Source organism: Pelodiscus sinensis, chromosome 2 (genome assembly GCF_049634645.1).
Source record: "Pelodiscus sinensis isolate JC-2024 chromosome 2, ASM4963464v1, whole genome shotgun sequence".
NCBI classification, from domain to species: Eukaryota; Metazoa; Chordata; order Testudines; family Trionychidae; genus Pelodiscus; species Pelodiscus sinensis.
Window position 1 is genome coordinate 204,871,095 of NC_134712.1, and position 24,272 is coordinate 204,895,366.

General features: G+C 40.5%; 1 protein-coding gene across 2 annotated transcripts in view; it reads left to right on the forward strand.

Moving 5' to 3' along the window:
- DGKB (diacylglycerol kinase beta) overlaps positions 1-24,272 on the forward strand; it is a 488,560-nt gene that overhangs the window by 135,129 nt on the left and 329,159 nt on the right. For both annotated transcript variants that reach the window (XM_075922293.1, XM_075922292.1), the window contains exons 10-12: positions 15,161-15,278; positions 21,183-21,271; positions 21,353-21,469. In XM_075922293.1, the coding sequence (XP_075778408.1) occupies positions 15,161-15,278; positions 21,183-21,271; positions 21,353-21,469 (324 nt within the window). The remainder of the gene's footprint in view (positions 1-15,160; positions 15,279-21,182; positions 21,272-21,352; positions 21,470-24,272) is intronic.

A 24,272-nucleotide genomic window follows, 5' to 3' on the forward strand; every position in this document is an offset into this window, starting at 1 on the left:
GCTGTTGCCCCCAACTGAGAAAGAGAAGGGCACTCCCCACATTCCCTTTTCACACCTGAGTCTGTGGGGCCCAGGCTAGTAGATTTTGTATGCTACAATCCTGTGGCAGGGTGGGAGGGAAAAGCTGGAGTGTGAGTGCAGGCTCCCCAATACTGGGGGGACAGCCCTGAGCCTCAGGGGGCGGATCTAGGCAAGCCGGGGGGCCACATCTGGGCCCTGGGCCCGAGGTTCCCCACCCCGATCTAGAAGCTCAAGCACTGGGAGACTTACTGAGTCTGTAGAGCTGTTTTCCCTTCCTCCATTTCTGTTTGACCAGCATTCTACTGTGCAATGTGTATTGATACCTGTAATCTTTCTTTGATCAGTGGGTATCATCTGAGATTCTTTGCTTAGTAATCACCACTTGCACAATGTTATTAATCATTTAATCCCAGGCCAGCTCCACACTTTTGTGTTACATTCATGCTGATCAGTTGATTCTGGTTTCTTTGTGGCTTCTTGCTTGTGACTGAGAGGAGAGCCATTGCTGTGCCCAGGGTAAGCCCTCTAACTAGGGCTTGATAATTTCTCAGTTGGGGTTAACTTTTTCATGTGAGTGCTCCAGCACCAGAGCACCCATGGAGTTGGCACCTATGCATCTGACCCATCCAAGATCCCACCAAGTTCAGATACCTCCTCATTAATCACCTTCTTTTGTTCCCGTGTGCTGTATATAAGTCCAGGAGAAGGAAGTTCAGCCACAGGGAGATTCCATGTAATTTTGAGACTATTATTCTTGCCCTTATTCAGATATCTGAGCAGAGTTGCAGTGGTTGGTGTCCAGTTAGTCCGAGGAACTCTACCTGGAGCCACAGGCATTGTCTGGGATACTCTGATCACTGTCCCACACTAACTAGTTTTCATTATATCTTTATTCATCTCCCCTTGACTGCACTTTGGATTTGTCACCCAGAGTCAGTTTTCACCTATTTGTCTTTGGCTCCACACCCTGGCAAAGCAACAGATACAAAAGCTGCAGCTACATTGATCAGCATCCCCCTCAATATGCTTTTTAAGATCCAGTGGTCCTACACATGTCTGTAACATGTGGTGTACTTCATCTAGTGCACTAAATACCACAATCACTTTATAAATGACCTATCAATCCTCATCCTCAAAAGGAACCCTGCATAACACTTTTTCTAAAGACAGGCCTGAGAACATACATTCATAGCTCTGCTCGACCCTAAAAATCATGGACTGAATAGAGACATTGTTTTATGGCGTATTACAACAATTTGCAACTTCCCTTATTCTTCCCCACACACATTCCAGATGTTTCTCCACCCAGCCATCCTTTCCTCCTATGTGATGGGGCACTTCATCTTGAGTGGTCCCTTGAAATAAGTGTTAAATACATATGCTAAACAATCTGTTCCTTTTTCTTTTTAGCAGCAGCACTCTGATTAAGTTTCCCAAACCTGAAGTGGAGTTTTGAGTAAGATCAAGAGCTTGTCTCTCTGACCAACAGAATTTTGCTCAATAAAATATTACTTCATGCATCTTCTTTAATTCCCTGGGACTGACATGTGTACATCACCATTGCATACAAAGCCAAGGCATTTTAAAGCTATTTTACATTTGCTCTCCTCTTGGTTGCCACTAGATGTCATAATTGCACTACAGCTGCTGTTTTGTTGCTTCTCAGAAAGGATCTGCTTCACTTTTTTAAAAGAGAGAAATTCAATAGGAACAAATGTCTTTTAATCTATATTTACTTGTATCACAAGTAATCTGAAAGCAAATCATATTTCTTTTTAAAATTACTCCTTTTAGTCTTACCCCATTACACCTACACGCATGAAACACAGATACTTTGCATCTATAAAATATAGAAGTGATTCCTCTGTGAGGTAAGTACTCTACAAACCAAGCATGACAAACCTACAATTGAATTATGAGGACATTTCCTTGTGAATGAGATTCACTCGTATCCCCTACCATCTAATGTATTATGCTATTACTACAGAGAATTTAAAAAATAAGTATTTTACTTTTTCTGATTAAATGTGAAATCAAGTGCTTTAGTCTGAGTTCAACATCTGTGTGTGAAATGTCTGCTCTTGTGATCTCTATTGTGTTGTTATCTATTGTTTGAGCCCTACATACATAGAACTGGATTTGGAACTTGCACAATTCATTACAATACATCTTGCAGAATTTGCTGTGAATTGTTTGGGGTCCATGATATTGAGAGAGGACCTTCTTAGACAAAATGCTTGTGGATGATATCCAACTAGATTCTGCCCTTTCCTAGAATTAAGATAAACTGTGCTTTTTATTTCAACATCGAGTGTATAATTTGTGACCTGACACAATCATAATTTACACAACTATCAACTGAGTTTCTGAAGCAGACATTGATTGTGTATCATTTCCATATACAGGGCTAAATTCATTGACTTGCACACATGCGGTGCCCATGAGTCATCTTATCAGACAGAGGGCTGGGTTCACCCTGGGAGACAATAGGTTCTATTTCTACCACTGCTATCTCTTAGATTGACCACCAGAGGGAGAAACTTCAATTCCTTCAATTCTTTCCTGGAAATTTTACCAGGGACTATAGGAAAAATATATGCACTGCTTCTTCTCGGTGCTGCCCACTTTTTCCTACATTAAACAGAGCCTTTTGTGAAAGAGTTTGCAGACACATTCTGATATTACAGCCTTGTATCTGGAAGACTTCCTCTGCCAAGGGTTATGGCAGGGGTGAGCAATAATTTTTGGTGGGGGGGCAACTCCAAAATTTTGAAAAGTGTCAAGCGCTGCACTTTTCTGTAGAGAGGGTATGGGGTCTAGGATGGAGGCTGGGTGCAGAAGGGCACATGGGGTAAGGGACTGGGGTGCAGGAGACGACGTGAGTCTGAGAGGGAGTTTGGGCAAAGGAGAGGATTCTGGCCTGGCAGAGGGTCATTGGGGTGTGTGTGCAAAGTTTGTGATGGAATTGTAACCTAGGAAAAGGGGGTGCAGACTACAGAGGGTTTGGGTCATGACCTGGGGCAGGGGAATGGGGTGCAGGGTCTGAGAGGGTTTTCAGTGAGAGAGAGCCAATAGGAGCTGAGAGATTGGCTGGGGTCAGTTCCTATTGGCCAGTTATCTTCGGCCAATAGGAACTGAGGATTGGGTTGGGGGTGGGGAGATCACACACAGCTTCCCCCTCCCTCCAGAGTGGTCTCAACCATGGGAGCTGTGTGTCTGAGGGTCCCAGAAGGGTGGTCCGTGGGTTGGATCTGGTGGTTTAACAGGCCGGATCTGGCCCCTGGGCTGTATTTTGCTTAGCCTTGAATTATGATGTTACAGATTAGCCCAGCCTTGATAAAAAGTATCTGTAGCTTACCATGCTATGCAAACATTAGAGAATCATAGAACACTAGAACTGGAAGGGACCTCAAGAAGTTTTATTGAGTCCAGTCCCCTGCCCTCATGGCAGGATCCAGTGCCATCTAGAACCATACCTGATAGATTTCTATCTAACCTGCTCTTAAATATCTCCATAGATGGAGATTCCACAACCTCCCTAGGCAACTTATTCCAGTGTTTAACCACTTTGACAGTAAGTTTTTACTAATATCCTACCTAAACCTCCCTTGCTGCAGTTTAAGCCTATTGGGCTAGCAAATATTGGGTTTTCAGCAAGCCCGTCTATTTAGATGACAACAGGGTGGGGTAGTGTTGATTTATCAATTGATAGTTGAATTTCTAAAAGAGATTCACATATTAAAGCTCAGAGAAACAAGATTCTCTTCCTCCTCTCTGGGCACCCCAGTCTATTTTATACCTGTTATGTTCCACTTGAACTCGTAGTTGCTAAAACCTGTAGTTTCCTTGCATACCTTGAAGATGGTGGATGGTCCTGGGTCCAGCCTATAAGTCTTTCTTCTTCTTTGAATAGTGTCCTTGTAGGTGATGCATTTCAGGTGCTCCTGTCTTCTATCAGAGATTTTCAACAGCAGTGCTCATTCAATCTCTTCATGCTTCCTAGCAATGCTCATGCCTCATATGACAGATGAACTGCCCTTGATTCCTTCTTGCGTGCCCTGGCTAGAGGTGGATCATTCATAGTGCTCACAGTTACCTGTTATTTTTACTCTTATAGTTTTCTTTTTTAATTGTCTTTAATATTTTATTTAGTTCTTATTTTCTTTCTTGTAGGGTTATTTTTTCATATAATTCTTCTCTACTGTTAGAAGAAGACTTTTGTTTTGGTAGCATGCTTAAATTCCCAGGCTTCAAACATTACCTCAGTTCCAGGAGTCCTTCCCAGTTAGTGACAGCCCGGCACGTGTGGTTTCCCACAGCTCCCCTTGACTGCGAGTGGTGAATCAGAGTCAATGGGAGCTGCAAGGCCATAAACAAAGTAGAGTGGCCAGTTAGCAGGTTATCGAAGTGGATCCACAGACCACTTTGAGAAACACTGCTCTAGATCCAAATATATGGATTTAGAAGAAAACCAACACTTCTCTGCCTGTGACTCCATTATACTGTTCTTCAGACTCTGATTTTTGTTCATTGGTCTTATTATCTATGTAGACCATTTTAATCTGAATATGCTCCTTCGAGGAAAACTTTAGAGCTAGGGCAATTTCAACCTGTTTTGCAGGTTGTTAAAATCAGTCCTGTAACACCGCTACCACCACCACTTTTATGGACTTCCCCAGTTGCCACATTGAAACACTTGGGCTGTTTACTGCCAACAATTCTCCCAGGTTCTCAGTGCTTTTAGAGATTGTAAGAGTCAGTGTTAGTCCTTCCATTTGCCTTCAGTAGTCCCTGCTGCAGAAGATGAGTGAGAATCAAGAATAGAGAGCTGATGAAGAAGCTATACCACAGATGAATATTTCATCATCCCCAAATGAAGCTGTTATGCCACTTCTATATGCAATAGATGATTTAAACAATTTCAGGATTTAATTGAGTGGATAGACATTCTTCAGATAAAAGTCCCGAGAGGGTTAACAGAAATTGATGGACATTTTTTACACACCATCTTCAAAGAAGCCCTTCTGTAAATGAAGTATGGCTAGAACCTGCTAAGACAATTTAGAAGATCCCTGGCACTGCCTTCCCAAAAGTTGAGAGCAAACAAAGTACCATGTTCCAGCAAAAGGGGTTCAGAGTTTTTATTTTCCCAGCCTACCTCTAATTTCTAATGAAGTATAACCAAATTAACTATTCAAAATTTTATTCCTTCACAAAAGAGCACAAGGAATAGATTTGAGGCCTTCATCACAGAAGAACAACTTTTCAAGCTTTCTCAATGCTGTCATCGAATACTAGGACTGGAAGGGACCTCAAGAGGTCGAGTCTAGTCCCCTGCCCTCATAGCAGGACCCAGTACTGTCTAAATCATGCCTGATAGACATTTATCTAACCTACTCTTAAATATCTCCAGAGATAGAGATTCCACAACCTTCCTAGGCAATTTATTCCAGTGTTTAACCATCCTGACTGTTAGGAACTTTTTCCTAATGTCCAACCTAAACCTCTCTTGCTGCAGTTTAAGCCCATTGCTTCTTGTTCTATCCTCAGAGGCCAGGAAGAACAATTTTTCTCCCTCCTCCTTGTCACACCCTTTTAGATACCTGAAGACCGCTATCTTGTCCTCTCTGTCTTCTCTTTTCCAAACTCCTTCAGTCTTTCTTCATAGGTCATGTTCTTTAGACCTTTAATCATTCTTGTTGCTCTTCTCTGGACCTTCTCCAATTTTTCCATATCTTTCTTGAAATGTGGTGCCCAGTACTGGACACAATACTCCAACTGAGGCCTAATCAGCGCAGAGTAGAGCGAAAGAATGACTTCTCATGTCTTGCTCACAACATATCTGTTAATGCATCCTAGAATGGTGTTTGGGTTTTTTGCAACAGTGTCACACTGTTGACTCATATTTGTGGTCCACTATAACCCCTAGATTCCTCCCTGTTGTACTCCTTCCTAGACAGTCACTTTCCATTCTGTATGTGTGAAACTTATTGTTCCTTCCTAAGTAGAGCACTTTGCATTTGTCTTTATTAAACTTCATCCTGTTTACGTCAGACCATTTCTCCAATTTGTCCAGATCATTTTGAATTATGACCCTATTCTTCAAAGCAGTTGCAACCCCTCCCAGCTTGGTATCCTCTGCAAACTTAAGAAGCATACTCTCTATGCTGATATCTAAATCTTGATGATGATATTGAACAGAACTCGTCCCAAAACAGACCCCTGGGGAACCCCACTTGTTATATCTTTCCAGCAGGATTGTGAACTTTTAATGACTACTCTCTGAATGGTTATCTAGTCAGTTATGCTCCCATCTTATAGTAGCCCCATCTAAGTTGTATATGCCTACTTTATTGATAAGAATATCATGCAAGACCATATCAAATGCCTTACTAAAGTCTAGGTATACCACGTCCACTGCTTCTCACTTATCCACAAGACTCATTATCCTATCAAAGAAAGCTATCAGATTGGTTTGACATGATTTGTTCTTACATTGTTTACAAATCCATGCTGGCTGTTCCCTATCACCTTATTGTATTCCAAATGTTTGCAGATGATTTCCTTAATTACTTGCTCCATTATCTTTCCTGGCACAGAAGTTAAACTGACTGGTCTGTAGTTTCCTGGGTTGTTATTTCCTTTTTTATAGATGAGCACTATATTTGCCCTTTTCCAGTCTTCTGGAATCTCTCCTGTCTTTCATGATTTTCCAAAGATGATAGCTAAAGGCTCAGATACCTCCTCTATCCGCTCCTTGAGTATTCTAGGATGCGTTTCATCAGGTCCTGCTGACTTGCAGACATCTAACTTTTCATAGTGATTTTTAACTTGTTCTTTTTGTATTTTTAACATCTAAACCTACCCCTTTCCCACTAGCATTCACTATGTTAGGCATTCCTTCATCAGACTTCTCAGTGAAGACCAAAACAAAGAAGTCATTAAGCACCTCTGCTATTTCCAAGTTTCCTGTTACTGTTTCTCCCTTCTCACTGAGCAATGGGCCTACTCTGTCCTTGGTCTTCCTCTTGTTTATAATATATTTATAGAATATCTTCTTGTTTCCCTTTATGCCTGTAGCTAGTTTGAGCTCGTTGTATGCCTTTGCCTTTCTTATCTTGCCCCTGCATCCTGCTCCATCTCTAGACTTATAGTCTTGCACTAAGCCTCATGGCTGCAGTCTTCAGGATTTCCACATAAAGGTCAGAACACTTTAAAGGGTGTCCCCCTTGATGGTCTTACATTATTCAGAAAATGCACTGATGACTCCCTACATTCTCTGAAGGACTCTAGGACAGCTCTTTGATCACTGGCCATATATACATCTACAAATAAGAGGAGATTTAATTGGTCTCAGCTCAGAGAACTCACTTAGCCCAGTTTTCCACCTACAATACAGTGCCAGAAATCCAAAATTATAAATGGAAGTTCTCCACCATGGCATCTGGATTGATGCAACAGACATCTGCAAAGAGTTAATTTTGATATCTCAGTTGATGAGCACAAACACCACTGTGATCCAGATCTGGTGCTATAACACTTTTCCCTTCTTCCTATCTTTTAGGTATTGTGTTTCCCATTTCTGCAGCTCATGGGGGCATTTGACTTCAAATATATAGTGGTGGAGGTCATATTTTGAAGATTATAACGTCTGGCTACTCCATCAATTTTTAGTCCATTATTTTTCAGGGATCATCTTAAAAGCCTCTTATGAGGCAAGAAGTTCTGTCTCTCCTCTGCTTGGAAGCCTTAGAACTACTTCCCACTTGGTGCCGGGTAAGACCATTGTACTTCAATGCTTTCTGGTTGCAAAAAAACAAGAGCCAATTCAAGGTCTTAGGTGCTGAATACCTTTATCGAGAGAAAGAAATTCATGGTGGTAATACTCACAGCTGCTAGTCCATCTCTGGATTTGGTTGCATCCCTCCTAGGATAGGAAGTTCACATACAAGATGATACTATCCAAGCCAGGTGGTCCATCCAGAAATTTGCACTACATATCGATGTTCTAGAGCTCACAACTGTGGATTGAAGTAATTTCCTTCTCATCATAGAAGGCCTAGCTATCCATGTAGTGAGGCAGCATAATGGCCCAGTATGTATTACATAAATTGAAAAGATCTTTCCCCTGTTTAGAGGCAGTCAGGTGATCGAATTAATGCAGAGACCAATGAATCCTTGTCTTGGAAGTTGGTTTGCTTGGCCTCTAAAACACTCTAACCAAAAATCCTTCACACAAGATCATGAGTGGGAACTTGATAATTCTATTTCGGGCAGATACTCCTTACCTGGGGTTTTCTGAACAGAGACCTTTTCACTGTTGCTATCAACTAGAAATGTGTGAAATTTTACCTGCATAGAGAGCTTGATCACTGTCCCGTGTGGGACACATTTCTCTTGTCAAGAAGTCTCCTATATAACTTTTCTACAATGCTTCTAATCCTCAGAGTTAAAAAAAATCAGACAGGACAAAGCCATTGTAATCTTGATCTCACAAACGTGATTGAGACAGATGTGGGTTTTCCATTTCTTTTTTCTCTTCTCCTGGCAAGCCATCTTTTCCCAGCTGTGCAAAATACAGCCCGGGGGCTGAATTCAGTCTGCCAAGTCACCGGATCTGACCAGTGGACCACCCTGTTGGAACCCTCTGGCACACTGCTGCTGCGGGTTTAAAGTTCAGTCCGTGTGTGTCTGCTCTGCAGGAAGGAGGAAGGTTTGTGCGATCTCTCCACCCCCCCAGCTCAATCCTCAGCTCCTGGTGTGAAGAAACAACTGGCCAGTAGGAACTGACCCCAGCCAATCTCTCAGCTCCTATTGGCTGGAAACAACCAACCAATAGGAGCTGAGAGATTGGCCTGGGGGATGAGGCTAGCGCAAGCCTCTTCCCTGTCCAGGAACTCAGAGCCACATGGAGGGAACAGCCTGCAGCTCTAAGTGATATGGGGCTGCAACAAGCAGAGAGCCCAGCCTGCCTTGGGGGTGGTCCAGACTTAGGTAAGTGCCTCCCAGCCAGAGCCTGCCTCTGGCACTCCAGCCCCTCCTGCACCCCAACTCTTACCCCCAGGTTACCATAAAAACCTGTGCACCCCTGTTATGCTTAAACAAAGCACACAAGATCTTTTATAGGGGAAAAGGCATTATGCCGCATTTATTGAGAACACAACAGTAGCATATGCTTTTCAGTCACTCACACACAAACACCATACACGCAGTCCTGCCAGACGATGTTATAGTTACCAGTCCAGAGTCTGGATCAATCTAGTGGCCAGCCAGATCAATCACAGAGGGGGAGCCGAGCTTTGTCAGTCGTAATCCAATGCTCTCCTGGATTTGGTGGCAAAACGAATCCATAGTTCCATGGCAAAGCACCCTGCTTTTATAATCCTTTTCTCTGTTGAAGTTTATGGATTTCACTGTGCCAGTCTGTGTCTGGTGGGTTATCTTTTTTATGTTAATCATTTTCAAAACATCTTCGAAAAGCTCCTCCTATAATCAATTGTCTTTTGGGGGTGCTTACTCCACTTTAGAGTTGTCGATCTGCCAGTCTGATCAATCCTTGATCATGGGTATGCACTGATGGTTCCTCTGACGCTGACAAATCTGTCTTCACTCATGCCTGCCACTCCTTTGTTGGCCATCTGGCTCTGAGGATAACTTTCGCACCTCTTTCTCGACACATACATAACACTTTCACACACAAACAATCTTTACAAGGTCCTTCAAAGAAAAGCATAAAGAGTATCTCATATTGGGCAAAGCAAAAGACTTTATAAATCAAACCATTAAGACTCCAGCCTTCAGCATTCCTCTAATTTCATTATCATAGACACAGTACCAAAAACCCTGTCTCTTTACTTAAACTCACTAAACTTTAAAACAAAGAAATGTATATTTAACTAAAGAGCTTAATTAATAAAATGTTAAATGTGTTACCTTACATTACTACATTATTAAACCTAAAATGTAAATATAAAAAGATATAAAACTTTACTCCAACACCCCTCCTTCCCCGGTCACAATTTCCTCCCAGACTCTGTACTTCCTCCTTCACCCCTCCCCCAGGACAGAATTCTCTCCTGCACGCAAACCCCCTCCCATACCCTGCACCCCATTCCCTTGCCCCAAGTCACCACCCAAACCCTCTGTAGTCTGCAGCCCCTTTTCCCCTTCTCCCAGGTCACAGATCCCTTCCAGACTTTGCACCCCCTTCTAGTGCCACTCTCCCAGGCCAGAATCCTCTCCTGCACCCATGCCCTCTCCCTGACCCTATGTTCCTGTCCCCTCATCCAGGTCATAAACCCCTTCTTTGCCTAAACTTCCTCTCAGATCACATATCATCTCCTGCACCCCAGTCCCTTACCCCGTGCACCCTTCTGCACCCAACCACCATCCTAGTCCCTTCACCCCCTCCACAGAAAAGTGTGGCCCTTTGACCACTTTCCAAAATCTTTGTGTGGCCCCGCACCAAAAATTATTACCCACAATGCCCTAATACCTATTTTTCCCACTAAGGATTTGGGTAATGTATGTCACCCCAGACCACTCTGATTTTACTGCTGCATAGTGATAGAGATCCTACATAAGGCCCATCTATTGGATCAAACCAGAGGTCCATCTGTCCAAGTATCCCGTCTTTCAATACGGGCCAATGCTAGGTGTTCCAGAGGGAGTGAACAAAAAAGGTAATCAATAAGTGATCCATTCCCTGTCGCCCATTCCTAGCTTTTAGCAAAAAGAGGATAAGGATGCCATTAATTAGCCTACTCTCCATGAATGTATATATTTCTTCTTTGAATCTTGGTATGGTCTTGGCCTTCCCAAGATCCTCTAGTGATGAGTTCAAAGGATTGTGTGAAGAAATAGTCCATATAGCTTTTTTTAAACCTGCTGCATGTTAATTTCATTTGGTGACTCCTAGTTCTTGTGTTATGAGAGAGAGTAAATAACACTTCCTTATTCTTTTTCTCCACATCAGGCATGATTTTATAGACCTATATCATATCACTCTTTAGTCATCTCTTTTCCAGCTGAAAAGTCCCACCCTTATTATTCTTTCCTCATATGGAAGTGGTCACATATTTCTAACCATTCGTGGTCACCTTTTCTGTACCTTTCCAATTCCAATATATCTTCTCTGAAATAGGGCAACCACATCTACATTCAAGATGTGGACATAGCATGGATTTATATAGCAGCTATGTGATATTTTCTGTCTTATTATCTATCCCTTTCCTAAAAATTCCCAACATTCTGTTATTCTCTTAACCCATGACAGCTTACTTTACTAAAGAGCCTTTGGTGAGAGACCTTGTCAAAGGCTTTCTGAAAATGTAGGTACATTATAGCCACTAGGTTCCCTTTGTCTGCATGTTTGTTGACCCCTTCAAAGAATTCTAGTAGATTGGTGAGGCATGATTTCCCTTTACAAAAATCATGTTCTCTCTTCCCCAACAAATCATATTCATCTGTGTGCCTGACAATTCTGGGGCATTTATGGGCCAGCAGACAAAAAGACAGCTCTTCCCCTAGAACATATAAATTCAGTTTATAAATGGTATCATTGTGCCTCTGGTCCTAACCAAAACCACAATTATATTTATTAATAAATATCTAAAAAACTAAAATAAGTGAGCATTAACTTTATACCAATCTGGGGAGGTAAAGTTCATGATATTGTGCAACTTTTTCGTTTTTAGGGTTGGCTGTTCCTGGGTGTTTTGCTTATTTATGGTCCAATTCTTCTGCCTTAAAATAATTGACAATGCTCCTATTAACTTCAATGAAAGTAGGATCAGGACCGCAGTCAATGATAAGACTTAGTGTGAGTGAAAAAATGTTACTGTTACCATTGTGTGCTAACGTCTGTGTATGCCATATGGAGGATTCATTTTAAGTGCAATATAATGAACTGAGGAAGAGATTTGTACTGAAGATGTCCTGGTTTGAGATCTTCTAAATGACTATTTGTTGTTAAATTCTGTTTCAGAATATGGAAGTAAGATGACTGAATGTCGCTCAATACACTATGTGTCAGTAATGTGGATTTTATTTATATATAAATTCTTATACTGAAGGGGTTTGTTTCACATTATGTGGGTGCTCCCCCCACCTCTCAGCAGTGTTTTTAAAAAGTAATGTACTTGCATAATCATCTGCAGCACTTTATTGCTGATTTTTGGCAGTGCACAAGAGCAAAAATTTAATTTGCTATTTTCTAAAAGTGCATTGTGTTTATGTAATGGATTTCTGCATCAGTTGCAGCCTGTAACACAGTTAAGTGTTTTAATTGGCAGAACACCCACATCAAGACTTGTTTGTTTTTTTAATAAGGAAAATGCCAGCTAAGTTAGTCCATATGTTCTGTTCAAATAAGAAGAGGCATATTCACATGGAATGGCGAGTCTCTTAAAATTAGAAAAAAAGTAAAATGAAACTAATGTGAAACAAAATGTGTATCCATGTGTTATCGTTCATTTTATGTTAACTTTAATACAAAATCAATTGTTTTCTTTTTGAGAAGAGGGTCAGTTTGGATTGTAGGTGCTATTTAGCTTAATCCAGCACACATTGACCACATTAGTATGTCTTGGAATGAAAGTATGTAAAGTTTGTAATTATTTATCTCTCAAACACATTTACATAATTTGTATTTTGCAGTGCCTAGTCATTCTGTTAGAAGACTTAAAATGCATTTAGTACAGTAAAATTTAACAATATTAAAAATGTGTTGATTGGGGTATTAAGATAAGGGTTAACATTTAAAAATCATGGACCTCTATCTAATAAAACAGGCTGTGTACATCTGCCATTCTTGTAGAAGCTCAACAGGAATCTGGGGCTCCACTGCTACAAAAACTATTTCTGATTCTTCAGGGAATATTGGAAAACTTCCACACTCTTTGTCAGCCTTAAAGTCCCACATTAGGCATCTCCCTTGCTCTCTTTACAGAAAGAAGGCCCCGGCAGTGACCATCTGTCAGAGATGGCATGTAAGTTCCTCTTGATAATATCAGGGGAACACCATGTGGGGGCTGATCCTGAAGTGTCCAGATAGGCAAAAATATTTCCACTGATTTCAATTTCTGATGACTTCAGTTAATGTAGGTGTTTTGTAGAAATCTTTCAAAAATGTGTTTTAAGTAGGGTTTGGTTTTGGATCAGACACAGAATTTCTCATTTCACTTTTTTACACATAGTTATCTTCATGATGTCAAATACATCCTCAGGGATTCTAATAGAGCTACATGACATTTGAGTTGTATTATGTCCATTGACTTCCTCTAACGATACTAAGACTAATGCCTCAGACAGCCCACTCAAAACCAGGGTGAATATATAGTAGTGTGAGAACCGCTCTTATGGTCTTTGGTATCATAAATGAGAAACAGCTATGTACATAGCTATTTTTTCATGTTAAAAACATTTACTTTACTTTTTAAGAACACACATATGTGTCAAAACACAACAGAGTAGAAAGTGCTTAAAAAGTATTAGCAGAGTTCAGCTCAGGTAAAGTCCAGTTGTATCCTGATACATCAGTTCAGAATTTGGTCCAGTATGTTGTGATATATTTTAGTCAGGAACATGGTATTGTTGGGTTATGCCTCCTTTGGATTAGGGTGTAAAGCCAGAATGAGAATTAGAGCAATTTATATAGATTGGGCACAAGTTTTTCTTTTTGTTGCATGCACACGTAGAATTTCTGGGTCACTTGCATATTAATTTGTTCATACCTTGCATTTTTTGCCAGAAATAATGTATTTCTTATATAATGTAATCTGAGTTAGAATGCGGGAACTGAATGTCTAATAAAGAAATGTAATATCGATGTAGTTGTGTTAGTCTGGTCTTGTTGAAACATAAGACAGGACTATGGTCTTTAAAGTGTTCCATAGTCCTGTCTTTTCTTTTAATAAAGAAATGGTCCAGGACACTCACCACAATATAGATAGAAAATAGAATATAGAATATACTCACCACAATATAGAAACACATACAACACAAAAAATCAAAGACCAAAAACTTGAAAAATTACCTCTGATCACTTTTAGTTGACAGAGATTCACTTTTTATTACCTTATCTGCTATTTTACTTATAATACAGATTGTTATCTAATGTCTCAAAAAAAACCTTAAGGTAGTTGTAATAAGGCTGTTGATATATGGTATGTGCATCTCAGTTGCTTATTAAAACAAGTTTAATAGTTACTAATTTTGCAAAAATAAAGAAGCCTGCCAAGACACCAACTACAGAACCTGGGATCTATACAAATAGTTACAAATGATAATAAATGAAAGTAGCACAAAACAAACATTTTAAAAAATCAACCACGTTGTATTTATATAAAAAAATCCTCAATGACAGCCTTTAAGAGTATTTTGTTAATAGGAACTAATACTGATTGAAATGGAGAAGAAATCTTTTCAAACATTCATGTTTTCATTCACTTTTTTTAAAAGCAAGTGCAATCTACCCTAGGAGACTATAAGGCAATATCCCTCTAGTGACTGGCCCACCCTCAAGATTCTGCTACTGCTTCCAGCTGGAGGATTTAATCCTTTGGATCAAGTACTAGGGGCTCACTTTTTAGTACTGAAGGTCTAGGATATAAATCCCACTGTCAGCCCAATTAGGATAGATAGATGTGGATTCCTAGAATGTAGGCCCAGAACGGATCATTTTTATCATTGTCTGTCATCTTGTTTAATGCAGACCATATCTGGTTTCCACGGCAAGTATGTTCTACAACCAGAAGGCCCCAAAATAAGTCTGTTGAAATTAGAGCAATTCTATATCTGTTAATTCTGCAGCAATATATACTTTAGAACTAATTCCCATCTAGTTAAATAGCTGCCCTATTACATTTATGGATAGCTATCTGTTGCAGTCTTATTAACAACAGGTATCTATCTTTCTTCATGGTTTTGGAAATGTATAGGTATCCATGAGCTTCTGAGGAATCTTATCACATCAGTGAGTAATTAGCCAGGATTATATTATGATCTGGTGTGAAGTGTAGTAAATGAAGTAAGAGCATGACTTTTATGTTCTAGAGTCCATCTCTAATTTTTATTGGCACTTATATATTTTAATGTTTATTTCATTAAATAAAATATGTTTCTTTTATGTCCTGTGCAGAATGTGAAGGATGACGGGCAGCATGTATGGAGACTGAAACACTTTAACAAGCCTGCCTACTGTAATCTTTGCTTGAACATGTTAATAGGAGTAGGCAAGCAGGGTCTCTGCTGTTCCTGTGAGTATATGTACTACAATGAGCATTCTCTAGTATGCTGCTTGCTAAGTGTTACATTCATAGTAGAGCTACTAGATCCTCTGTGTCCATGCTTCTGATGCCATATTGGTTATTTTTTTCCTGTTTTTTACACTTGAGTGTTTGATCCAGTTGTAAATTATTCAAACAGCGAGACTTTCTAAAACTCCCTTTGAGAGAGTATCCTGTATTATTGTGACCTCTATATTAGGGCATATCTTCTTATATCCTGCATATGTTTCACCTTGAGTAATTTCTTCCTGTACATCTTTGTTGTCATGTGATCTTAAATATTTCTTCTCCCTCTCTCTGGTATTTCCCTTTTAAAAATAATTGCAAATAGGTATGTTATTTATATTCTTCTTTAGTCATCAATGAGCTCAAGTACTGCATAGCCATATTTAGTTATACTAATCTTCCTCATAACTCATTCTGTCTAGCATACTGGGGCCTGATTGTCAAAGTCCCAGGATCCTAGGATTGGCAATCAATTTGCATAAATGCTATCACTTTCTGTACAATCAAAAGTAGGGCTTCCAATTTTCTAACTGCACAAAAACAGAACACCTTTGTCCCACCTCTGGCCTGCCCTCCACCGCTCGGTCCATCCCCTACTCTGTCACTTGTTCTCCCACACCCTCTCTCTCTTTCATAAGAGTGGAGTGTGGGGGGTCTGGGTGTGAGGGCTCCAGATGGGGGTTCAAGCTTTAGAGAGGGGCCAGAAGGAAGGGGTTCAGGATGTGGGAGAGGGCTCCAGGCTAGGGGCAAGGGGTTGGAACATGGGACAGGGTGAGGGCTCTGGCTATGGGTGTAGGTTCCGGGGTAGGGCCAGGGCTGAGGGTTTTGGAGTGCAGGAAGGGTTGCTGGGTGTGGACTCTAGGAGAGAGTTTGCATGTGGGAGGGGCAGGGGGTTGAGGTACAGGGTATGGGTTCTGGGAAAGGGTTAGGGTACAGGAGGGATTGCAGCCTGGTGGAGATGGTTGCAGTGTTGGAGGTGGTTTGGAGTGCAGACTTTGGCTGGATGGCATTTACCTCAGGCAGCTCCTGGTCAGTGGCTTAGTGGGGGATGCCAATCAGACTTTTGACCAGGGCCCCCAGAGTCTCTTTTCAAACAAGTATTTCAGCTGAATATTAGACCCCTAGCAACTTTAATCAAAAAGTATTTTTTGTCACTTGTCCTGATATTTACACATCTACTCTGGCTTCCTTATTTCAGATGTTATTAAATTTCACTATTTTCCCATATTGGGTCCAGTAACCTGTGTTTCTCTAAAGCACAACTTCCAAAAAGGCTCCCTGTCTTGATTCAGAGACATCAAGAGATGAAGACTCTATCACTTCCCTTGATAATTAGATCCAATGGTTAATCACTGTGTAAAACAAAACAAAATCCAGGGTCTGATTTCCTATTTGTATTTTTAGCTTCCAGGCATTGGTTTTGGTTATAACATTCTTTACTAGATTAAAGAGTCCTTCAGTAGCCAGTATTTCCTCCCAATGAAGGTACTTATATACTGTAATCAAGTCACCTCTTCATATTTTTTTGATGAACGAAACAGATTGAGTTCTTAAAGTCTGTCACTGTAAAATATTTTCTCCTTCTCTTGTGTCAAAATTAGCCCGTCAAAGATCTATATCTTTCTGAGCATATAATCCTACTGATGAACTTCAGACTACCAATTGTGAATAGAGCTGGCAGAATCAGACATTTATCTTTTTAAATAGTGGATGCTATACCATTTAGGAACTGAATCCTGCATATATTGGTTTCCACATCAGATAGACACAATGAACTGAAGTAAAATAGCCCTCTTTACTGCAAACAATTTAAATACCTGTCTAGCAATTCCTTTTGTCCAGGAGTACATTCTCTGTAGTCCCCTTTTCTGCTCTCAGCTCCTGGGCTTTATAAAGGCTCCTTCTGTTCTCATCTAATTAATCCCTGCTTCCTGACTTCTTGTCCAGCTGCAGCCTGGGCAGTTAATTGATTAATTGGTTCTATTAGCCACCTTAACCCTTCAGGCCTTGTGTGTGGTAGACAACCCATTACATGCAGAAGGAGCTTTTAGCCAATGGAGCTGCCTTTGCGGAACTGTATCATCTCCTTGGGGATGAAAGGGTATGATCCTGTCCAGGTCTGGACAGATCACAAGAATCTGGAAGTTCTACACATAACCTGAAGATTCAACCAATGTCATTGAGCTAGAATCATTGGGTTGGAAGAGACCTCAGGAGGTCATTGAGTCTAGCCCCCTACTCAAAGTAGTTCCAATCCCAACTAAATCAACCCAGCCAGGGCTTTGTCAAACCAAGACTTAAAAACAACTAGGGATGGAGATTCCACCCCTCCCTAGGTAACCCACTCCAGTACTTCACCACCCTCCTAGTGAGAGAGTTTTTCCTAATATCCAACCTAGACCTCCCCCACTGTAACTTGAAACCATTGCTCCTTGTTCTGCCATCCGTCACTACTGAGAACAGCCTCTTTCCATTCTCTTTGGAACCTCCCTTCAGGAAGTAAAGGCTGCTATCAAATCCCCCTTCACTCTTCTCTTCTGCAGACTAAATAAACCCAAATCCCTCAGTCTCTCTTTGTAGGTTATGTGCTCTAGCCCCCTAATCATTTTGTTGCCCTCCACTGGACCCTCTCTAGTGCATGCACATCCTTTCTACAGTGGGGGGCCCAGAACTGGACACACTACTCCAGATGTGGCCTCACCAGAGCCGAATAAAGGGGAATAATCATTTCTCTAGATCTGCTAGCAATGTCTCGTCCTAATGCAACTTAATGTTCTATTTGCCTTCTTGACTACAAGGGCACACTGTTGACTCATATGCAGCTTCTCATCCACTGTAACCCCCAGGTCCTTTTCTACCAAACTACTACTTAGCCATTCGGTCCCCAGCCTGTAACAATGCTTAGGATTCTTCCATCCCAAGTGCAGGACTCTACACTTGTATTTGTTGAACCTTATCAGATTTCTTTTGGACCAATCCTCTAATCTGTCTAGGACACTCTGGACCCTTTCCCTGCCCTCCAACATATCTAGCTTTTCCCCTAGATTAGTGTCATCTGCAAACTTGCTGAGAGTGCAATCCATCACCTCATCCAAGTCATTAATAAAGATGTTGAACAAAACCAGTCCTAGAACCGATCCTTGGGGCACTCTGCTAGAAACCAACCACCAACCTGACATTGAGTTGTTGATCACTACCCATTGGGCCCAACAGTCTAGCCAGTTTTCTGTCCATCTTACAGTCCATTTATCCAATCCATACTTCCTTAACTGGCTAGCAAGAATACTGTGGGAGACCGTATCAAAAGTTTTGCTAAAGTCAAGGTATATCACATCCACCAACTTTCCCATATCCACAGAGCCAGTTACCTCATCATAGTAGCTAACCAGATTGGTTAGGCATGACTTGCCCTTTGTGAATCCATGTTGACTATTCCTGATCATTTTCCCTTCTTCCAAGTGCTTCAAAATGGATTCTTTGAGGATCCCCTCCATGATTTTTCCGGGGACTGAGGTAAAGCTGATCTGGTCCTCCACCTTCAGAGAATATTCAAAGAATACTTACTTGGCTCTAAAGAGTCCCTCATAGGCATTATGCTAGCCAAAAGCAATAATGTGCCTTTAAACTTGTCATAGGGGTTAAAGGTTGGACTATTGCCCCAAACTTGAGAACAGACAACTATTTTGCCAAGCTTGACCACCAATACTTGGATCCTTTTTAAATCATCAAACAAATAAACTCAGTGCCCTTTAAGCTTAATATCCCAGGATCTGTCAAGATACATTCTCTCTTTCATGTTTCCCTACTCAAACTATTTAACAATCCCTTCTGTGACTGGGTAGATTCTTTTCACCCCAAAAAAACAGTTCAGGGGCAGAAGGAATGCAAAATCTATCAGGTCTTTGATTCCCAATAAGTCAGAAGGAAGCTCTCATAGCTGACAGACTAGAAGTGGTACCAGGCAGAGGAATGATCCTCATGGCCAAAAGAAAATGCTCACACTGTCTCTTCTGGGAATTTCACTAAAGATATTCTGAAAAGCCAGGGTCAGCGGCTGTTAAGAGGAACCATGGAGGCATGCTCTAGACACAACCTCTGGCAACACTATGATCAAGACTAGGCTCAATGAGCTATCGCTAAGTGACTGTGTACCCTGATTGGACAGAAAAGCCAGCGCATCATTTAAGCCTTCTAATAATTGTAGTACATCAGCTGCTCAATGTCTTCTACAGCTATAGCAGTATCACTTCTGTTTCCTATACTTGTCTTTGCACCAACCCATACTTGTTTGTGCCTCAACCCTATCCTCTACCTTCCTCTGATCCCTCTTGCTCTAATCATTGGCTTGTCTCCTAACCACTAGGCCTGGCTCTTGTTCTGATCTCCAGGTCACACCACCTACATCCTGGCATATGACAAGAATATTCTGTGCCTGTGTCAATAACAATAATATGAAAATAGGATGTTTCCTATCTAGAAAATATAACTTCTTTGGGAGAGAAGAGTGCTTCTATTTGTAAACTTTCTCATTTGCGTCACATTTACCATGACCTTCTCTTTGCTACAATATCCTTCTCTTTTCTTTACTTGCTATGTAGCTTGACATTCAGTTGATCAGAGTGGTGATTACTATTGAAAAATGTAGGGATCTTAAGGTGTTCCTTTCAGTTTCTCCAAGTATGCAAGTCAGAAGGAACCTGAGTTTACTCACAAACCACTCTGATGCTTCCATATCTTTCGGAAGCCCACCTCCATTCTTTCCACCTAATAAATGATTCCCCTCTCACATATTTTAAAGCATTGCTATAGATTGCAAATTTTTTTGTTTAAAATTGTGTAGGGAGGAAAAAACAACAGCTAGAGACCTGCAGGAGGCCCCACCATCCCTCTATGGCACAATCAACAATGTTACTCCCTGCAGTTTGTCTGATTAATGGCTGCACCTCCCACTGGGTCTATGTAATAGGTGCAAGCAAGGTGTTTAGAAGTGCTTTGTGTTTAATTGCTGCCAAGGCCAAAAGCATGAGACTTATCTGATGCAGGCAAACATTTATCCTTAGCTTTAAATAGTTGAATCTATTCAATGCTGTCATTATAAGCACTAGCATTATTTCCTCATCAACACACGGTAATGCACTAATGTTAACTATTCAATCATCACAGAAATATGAGAGTAGGGTTTTATAATTGAAGTCAGGGGAGCTTTGTATCATTAACTGACACTTTTATATTCTCCCATTATAGTTAGTGTGATCTTTATAGACAAGGTTTGTCAATAAAAGACAAGTATGTAAAACTGATGGTAGTGAATTTGCGTTTCTGTATAGAAGTAACATGATGGCAAGAAAGAGTTGAACTTTGGATGATTACGTGAAATGTGTGACAAGAATAGCTATCTGGAAATGAACTAATCAACCATTTAAGATTTATAAATCAATAGAGAGAATAACATAAACTCATTGGCTTTTATTTTCATGCTTACCAGCTGCTCTTATGCCTATAGTTTGTAAAATATAGATTTCTTCCTACTAGCAAATGACACCAAACCATTTGGCAGTCATCAGTTTGTCTTTAATATTATTGTCGTTCGGGAATTATTGTGAAAAATTTTAGTGAGGACTGATTTAATTAAGCATTTCCTGCTGTGCCATGATAGAGGATTCTTGGATTTTTCACTTGCATAATATTTCCTGTACTAATTGGCCTTTTGTATTGCATGGAAAAAACAGCCTACTTTGAGTCTTTTATTGACTGATTGGATTGATTAAATAGTAGTAGATATGAAACCGAGTTCTACTAATGTCATTTTTTCATAGAAATATAGTCAGAAACAGCATTAACTCAGTCTTAACATGCTTCTCTTTTCAGTTTGCAAGTACACAGTCCATGAACGCTGCGTCTCAAGAGCACCTGCTTCTTGTATCAAAACATATGTGAAGTCCAAAAAGAACACCGATGTAAGCCTGTGGTAGCATTTACTTTGACATGTAGCTATTAAAGTTGGTATTTGTACCTACACCTGCATTTTACTTTCATAGGTAATGCACCACTACTGGGTAGAAGGAAACTGTCCAACAAAATGTGACAAGTGTCACAAAAATATAAAATGTTACCAAGGCCTGACTGGACTTCATTGTGTGTGGTGTCAGATCACAGTAAGTACCTATAGTGAAAACATTAGGCTGAAAACACTGCAGCTTCCTTTTACAGTCACCTGTTGCAAAAAGTCTGTTTCAATTTTACCATCAGCTATGGTCAGCATGCACATGAGAGAGGTATTTTGAATATGCCAATGAGCATCTAGGTGGCATAGCCTAAATGCACTGAAACATATTCTTTTCTCTATGACAATATATGTCTCTGTTAAATGTAATTCATTAGAGTGCTTCTGCTGTATTTTATAGAAAGGTGAGAAATGGTTTTCATTGTGGATAAACGTAAAGGGCAAGGTTTCTGTGAAGTTAGGGCAAAATCACACCTATTGTTGAACTGATGCATAAGAAGAATAGAGTTAATGGACTGCATGTTTGTCCCTAAAAACAGAAAAGTAGAATGTTTTCATACCACATGAGACTAGTAAAAATAGAGGGCTAGGAAATCCAGGCACCAGATCCAATTTTTCTCTAGTTAATGTGTATTCACTAGCAGCTGTCTAATGGAACCAATGTGATTCAACGAACACTGACGTTGTGGGTGGGATCTTTGTGGTAGAAGATATAACATCGAGGATCCTTACTCCTCGTCATTGAGTTTCCATGATTTGAATCTAAATGTGGAAAAAGTCAATACTCCTTTGTTTTTTTTAAATTCTGAAAGATTAGACATTTGTTCAATTTTCTAAAAAATATCATGGGATAATACATTTGTGAATTTTTGGGTAATTTAGGATGTACTTAACTACAGGACAAGTAAAAACTTTGAAACATCATAAAAAGAAAATAGGTTCAGATTATTTTCAGTTACAAACAGTTAAGACTACATATCTATCAATATTTTAGAATGAAAAATTTGGCTTAGGTGTTTTACTCTCAGAACAAACTACCTAAACGTTGATGGCAATGTGGGTAAATAAGTAAAATCAGGCAATTGTAATCTGATGTTTTCAGAAATGAATAGCTAAAACTGCCAGCAAAGTGAAAATAAGCTACAAATACCATGCATCTCTGAAAATCAAGTGCATTTTAATTAAGATGTTAAATATTAAATTGTTGCCAGATTTTAAAATGTATTTAGTTACTTAAGAGGATTTTCAAACACTTAGATGCCTAGGCCCTATTGCATTTAGAAGCAGAGATGCTTTTGAATATTCCTCAGGTGCCTAGATGCATCTCAAGGTACATACATGCTTTTTTAAAATCTGAGCCTTGGGATCCTTAAATTTAGATTGCAAAATTGTAAATATTAGCCCTGGAGTTTCCACATCTGTCAACCATATTTTTTTTATATCTGCTAATATTTTAATATGTGGGTTTTTTTTCCCTGAAAATTAAGGTGCTTTGCTTTCAAACTCAGTACATTCATCTTTTCCATTTGCTTTTTGGAATTCTAGTGTAAATTAGAAATGGTCCACTAGTAAAAAGCCTACAAGCTTTTCCCACCTTCAAAATATGTGCTTCATTTTTTGTACCACTTCTCATATAATATTAATTTCCCGTGTAATTCCAGTTCAACACCCTTTTTTAACCTTTTCTCCTTCTGTCACTATCACGGCAGATACAACAGAGCTGCTTAAATGCCTTAAAACTACCAATTTAAAACCAAAGCAAAGCCCATATATTTATAGCACTGTACTGAAGTTATTAAAATGGTCATCACTCTTTGCGGTCATCATTTTCCACCTGCTTATGTACACCAGCAGTTCTCAACCATCGGTCTGAAGATCAGTGGCGGGCCATGAACCCCTGCCTGCCTGCCAGGCCGCAGTACCCTGCCGGGACATGTCCCCAGTTTCTAGTGAGTCCTTCCCACTGGGAAGCTCCGTTCCCTATAAGGTGCATACTTGCGTGTGCACTAAAAATGCTCCTCCTACAGTGAGGAACACTGTAGGCTGCCCCGTGTGCTGTGTCTGGAGCCAGATATCAAATATTCAGTTTCAATGAGTTTGGATAAGAAGACCTCCTTCCCTACCCAGTTGTGTCCTGCCTCAGAGCTGGGTTTTTTTTTTTTTAGGAATCTTCAGAGGTCTCTAGACTTTCCTGCCTCGTCCCTAAGGGAAGTCATCTTGCTTTAGTCTACTCCACAAATTCTTGGCTTTCACTATGGTCCCTCATTTCTGCATCTCTTGGGCATTTGGTTGTGAGATGTACTGTATATTGATTGAGGTTTATTCTGTCTGTCTCTTCAAGAAGTCCTTCTAAACAGTAAAAGCCAGGACCATCAAATCTGGTATACATCTTCCTCTTATTATAACTTAAAGCGAGGTAAGGGTTCAGCTGTGCCAGGAAAATTCGATGTGCCTGGAATGGGACTGCTTCTCATAAAACCATACAGAAAAGAGACATTATTACCAGACAGATGAAATGGGCTGGATGAGGGTACATTCCCCCACCCCTTCTGGAACAGTTCTAGCCCCAAGCTTCCTACCCTCTAGGCCCCCTTCAAGGAGGGGATGAGGGGGCTGAATCTCCCTGATTCATATGGGAATATTGCTGGCTGTTCTCCTTCATCAGGGAGCGAGGGAAAAGTGCACTGTTTGCTGCATTTCTCACTCTGACATGGTAGCATAGAGGGCAGATGTACCTGGACCTACCTTAGCCGGGAGACATACACCCCTCTCCAAGCTGTGGCTGCTGCAGCTTCTGCAACCATGGAGAAGTGCTTCTCACCTGGCCCCTACCTGCTATGGGGAAGGATAGTTCTCTTTCCCTGGGACAGCCTGCATACTGAACTCCTTATCCCCAGTCCTGCCCTAGAGCAATGATTTAAGTGAAGCATGTACATTTTCATTTTATTTTCCAA